This window comes from Aulostomus chinensis, chromosome 14 (genome assembly GCF_037954235.1).
Source record: "Aulostomus chinensis isolate RoL2024-O1b breed Wild chromosome 14, RoL_Achi_v1.0, whole genome shotgun sequence".
In the NCBI taxonomy this organism is placed as follows: domain Eukaryota; kingdom Metazoa; phylum Chordata; class Actinopteri; order Syngnathiformes; family Aulostomidae; genus Aulostomus; species Aulostomus chinensis.
The window spans coordinates 4,787,915-4,792,517 of record NC_141333.1 but is presented as its reverse complement, the minus strand read 5'-3'; the positions used below and the strand labels follow the sequence as shown (position 1 = coordinate 4,792,517).

At 42.2% G+C, this 4,603-nt stretch overlaps 2 protein-coding genes across 4 annotated transcripts in view; one reads left to right on the top strand and one right to left on the bottom strand.

Annotated features, from left to right (window-relative positions):
* Positions 1 to 1,086: 1,086 nt before the first annotated feature.
* On the bottom strand, positions 1,087 to 4,139 carry dnajc19 (DnaJ (Hsp40) homolog, subfamily C, member 19). The gene is made up of 6 exons (XM_086225527.1): positions 3,992 to 4,139; positions 3,595 to 3,646; positions 2,981 to 3,054; positions 2,028 to 2,107; positions 1,838 to 1,908; positions 1,087 to 1,656 (listed from the first exon to the last, which is right to left on the bottom strand). Exons 1-6 carry the CDS (start codon positions 3,992 to 3,994, stop codon positions 1,592 to 1,594), a joined length of 345 nt encoding a protein of 114 aa, XP_086081653.1. The 5' UTR covers positions 3,995 to 4,139; the 3' UTR covers positions 1,087 to 1,591.
* Positions 4,140 to 4,171: 32 nt separating this feature from the next.
* The window catches only part of LOC147249499 (uncharacterized), a 157,256-nt gene continuing 156,824 nt past the window's right edge, over positions 4,172 to 4,603 (top strand). For all 3 annotated transcript variants that reach the window (XR_015119385.1, XR_015119384.1, XM_086225525.1), the window contains exon 1: positions 4,172 to 4,331. The gene's annotated coding sequence lies outside the window, so the exon portion shown is untranslated. The remainder of the gene's footprint in view (positions 4,332 to 4,603) is intronic.

Genomic DNA, 4,603 nt, shown 5'->3' with positions numbered 1-4,603 from the left:
GGGGGGGGGGGGGGGGAAGGGAATACTTGTACTTTTTTTTAAAATTTATTAATTTTGTGGCCACAATGACGTCTTTGCTCTATTCATTTATTTTAAGGCCATGAGATATAACTTTCCCCTGAAGTCTAGTTATCTTGAGGCTAAAAGATACAATTTGTTCAGAAAACATGAAATAACGACTGTATAAGTACACCGAGGGAGAAAATTGGCTTCAAAATAACTGAAATTGTGATGCAACTTGTTCTCAATATTTTGGGGCCACAAGATGTATGCTGTCCCCTCAATTTAATTACTTTGAGGCTCGGAAACAGAATTTGTGGTCTCCAAAAGGACTAAATTTAGGGGTCGAGCTATAACTCCTCCCCACAATGTAACTATTTTGTGACCACAAACTACTCCTTGCGCTAAAATAAAAAGGCAAATTGAGCAGATTATATCTGGCTGCCTCAAGTGAATTAAATTGATGGAACTAGTTTACCTCTCCTGGCCCCAAAGTGAAATACCCTTAACGTCTGTGACCACAGTGGATGTTTTTCTCTCTATGGCCACTCAATGGCTCTGCAGTGAATGCTCTAAGTGGTCCTCTGGCCCGGTAAGCAGGCATCAACAAACACTGAAAGACCTGACAGGATTTCAGAGGCATATCTTTTTTAAAATCAGGTGTGACTATTCTTAATGTTTGTGGGGAAAATGAGTCCAGTTATCCTTTATATATCTGTTGAGTTTGAATTTCGCTGCTTTGTTTTTCAATATGCAACCACTTTGTTCATAGAAGAAATGTTATTACAGTGTGTCTGAAAAAGAAACATTAGGAGAGTTGTTTTCTTTGCACTGAAACATAACCCCTTTTCTGTTAAGAGTTCATTGTAGTTGAGTCTGGAATACTGCCCTATTACTGTTGAGTGCTGGACGGCGATGTAGCTATCAGTGCTGTGTTCCCTGATTTTCTTGGTTCTTCCATAGATCGACTGGCTGGAAACTGGTGACGACTGTTCCACAAAGGAAGGATTATTTATTTTAAAAATGTACAGTATTTAAAAGGAAAAAAAAAAAAACTCGACACTAAAACATGCATCTCCGAGGTTTTTTTTTTTTTTTTTTTTTTTGAGACAAATGACAATTTGGACTACTGACAGTTGGACATCTTAAGTTTTTTTTTTTGTTTTGTTTGGTCGATTACAGTATGTTTTTTTTTTTTAAGGATCATTCTGGTTGGTTGATGTGCAATATGTTTTGTAAGCAGGTAGTTCTTAAATAAACTTGATCTTCCATGTAGATCTAAAACCTAAATGTGTGTCAATTAAGTTGTACCAATAATGAAAAGTAGGGTTCTTCTGCAGGATCTGAGTTATTGCCATGTCACGGCAGTACAGAGCCATTTCATTTTGTGACAACGCCTTTCTACCCCTTAAACATCCGGCTTTTTGTGCGTACTAATTTCATACTACATATTTTGAAGGCAAACGATTGCCTTAAAAGCACACAGATGATCAAGAATTCCATTAACAATTTGTACAACCCTTTTTTAATCCAGAACAATCAGAAATCTGGTGCTGGTTCAAGTCAGTCAGTGCACGGTGTGACTTCACTTCTATTTCTGGCCATCGATCAGATCTTTTGCCTCATTTATCTTGGCTGCCAGGTAGGGGGATCCACCTGTAAGACACAGATGTGACGTGTCACTTCAATCAATACATTATTCAATATAAGCCGTAACCCCCCTCCCCGTTAAAGCAGCAAACTAGCTCGCGGAAGTTGAAGGTTGTGGCAAAGTAGACGATATGAGCATGCAGTAGATTTAAGGCAAATTCTATCAGATGTGAATATTTCCACTCGCCTCGATCCGGGTGGTTCAGGATCATCAGTTTTCTATGAGCTTCTCTTATTTTATTCCTGTTGGCAGTGGGACTGGAAGATGGAACATAAGTGAATTATTATTGTTTGAACATCACTTGTAGCCTTGTTTTCTGCTGTCGTGTATTTCTAAGCGTTCACGATGAAACAAATGGATGAGAGTGTCCACATACCTGACACCTAAAACCAGGGCAGCTTCTCTCTTCGTCATCTTTGGTTCGAATCCCCCTCTATAGTAACCTCCTCCAAAGGTCTACAACAAGAAGTCACGTCAGTGTTTGTTCAAGTAACAGGTTGACATTGGTTAAAAATGGTTTTAGGTATTTTAAGTTTAAAAACAAGGTGGTTCAGGAATCTACAGTACCAGGGAGGTGCTCAAAGCACATGCAAGAACATTGCTAAAGGATGTTTGTATTGGAGAAATTTCATGCAAGCAGCACGGTGGTGCAGTGGTCAGCACTGTCGCCTCACAGCAAGAAGGTTCTGGGTTTAAGCCCCGGCTGGAGCACAGGGTCTTTCTGTGTGGGTTCTCTCTGGTACTCCGGCTTCCTCCCACAGTCCAAAGACATCAAGAGGGGACGAGGTAAATCCATCCATCCATCCATCCATTTTCTTCCGCTCATCCTTTTTGAGGGTTGTGGGGGGGCTGGAGCCTATCCCAGCAGCTTTCGGGCGAGAGGCGGGGTTCACCCTGGACGGGTTGCCAGTCCATCCCATTTGCATGTCTTTGGACTGTGGAAGGAAGCCGGAGTATCGTCGAGAACCCACGCAGGCACAGGGAGAACATGGAGACTCCACACAGAAAGATCCCATGCCTGAGCCCGGAACCTTCTTGCTGTGAGGTGACAGTGCTGACCACTGCACCACCGTGCCGCCGACGGGGTTAATCCATACTCTTAATGGACCGTAGGCGTGGCTTCAGAGTGTTCACGGTTGTCTGTCTCTATGTGTTGGCCCTGTGATTGACTGGCAACCCTTCCAGGGTGAACCCCGCCTCTCGCCCCAAGGCTGCTGGTATTGGCTCCAGCCCCCCTCCCCCGACCCTTCACAGGGTAAGAGGTAGAAAATGGATGGATGGAAATTTCATGCCACTTCAAGGAGAAAGAGGTTGTGTTAAACTTCTTACTGTCTTGGGGAAGCTCTGAAGAGCCTGTTTAACCTGAGGCTCCATCTGCTTCACGGCCCTGATGGCATAGCGACCTAGGTGATGAAGAGAGGATGCACTCTGTGGTAACAGTGGTTTTGCAGGACAAGTCCATATCAACACAGCTGCTATCAATATTTGCCTCAGTTTAATTCAAAATCATATATTCATCCCCCAAGGTACAATCTCAGATATTAGAGAGCAAGTGCACTTTCAGAATGATTATATACTTGAAAAGAAGAATAAAAACTTGTCATGAATATTCTCTGATGTAATCCAAAAAACGTCACAGTTTTTTTGTGCTGGAGTATGCACTACTGATCTGGTATAGCTTTCTCTAAGCTAGTTTTATTGTCTTATAGCAATGTACTTTACATTACACTTAAGTGCAACACTTTATTTCCTACCAAGTCGGATTGTTTTGTTTTCCCCCCCCCCCAAAAAACTCTCGGAAAGCATTAATTATTGTTTAACCTTTAATTACACTTCCCTTCAGACTGAGTCAACACATCAGTCTCAGTTTTGACGTGGGTCACTGGTGAACCAACAGTAGATCTTGCTCTATCATGAAACTAGCAGCACCAGGAGATACTCACCTGCAAAACCAGCTGCAGCTAGAGCCAGTCCCACTGCCACCATGGAGCTGGCCTGAGGACACACAGCCAGGTAAGAGCGGCAAGGAGAAGCCCCAGCACCCTGCTAGCATGACTTGACTGCAGTTGCAATGTAAACAAGTGCACGCTACTTCCTTAGCAGTAACAGAAAAGCTAATTAACATACTGCCATAAATGAACAACTCGTTAATGCTGGTTAGCTGGCTGATGAAAGAGGTAAATAAGTCACTGGCTTAAGCTTGTTCGTCTCGTGCACTGACCCATGCACGTTTGAGCAAAGCTAAAGTTAGCTTAGCAATTTCGCTGTCAAAATATACACGGAAGTCATGCGGCCGTGAAACACTGTCCGTCATGACGATAGGTACAAGCGTAAACTTACCATTTCTTTGTGCCGTGTTCGTACGTTGGACAGATCAAGGTAATAATGTTTGACCTCTCATGTTTTCACCGCAGCTCTGACGTTGGATAAGATTGTGCCGGAAATGGTGGCGAGTTGTCGCAAAATCTAAAAAAAAATTCAACCAGTAAACCTTCAGAGCGCGAGTGGGCGGGCTCCACCAAACATTTAAATAACCCTGACTTCCCGGGACTCTGGTTTCATTAAGTTAGAAAATAATCCTCTGTACCGGTGTCCCCCATGTAACTTGTAAAAACGAGTCCTTATCATAAATTTTGGAGCCAAATCAGTTGGATGACGACAACAACGTTTTGGCTGCGAGGTTAGTTTTGCCTTCCTGTGGTAGCAAACTATATTTATTTACTGCCTTGAAAGCAAAAATATAGATGAAGTGTATACGAAAGAAACCGGTAAATGGTGAAGAAGTTAAGTATTTAGTATTATTTATTTAACTTATATAACTTATTGGGTTTGTATTTCTGTGTTATAATTTTGCAAAGCATCTTTGGTAATTATCCGCCTAATCTTTTTAGCTAAATACAAGGTAGCGTAGTACGGCTTTGTGCTAATTGTTTGTTTGCGATTCTTTTGGAC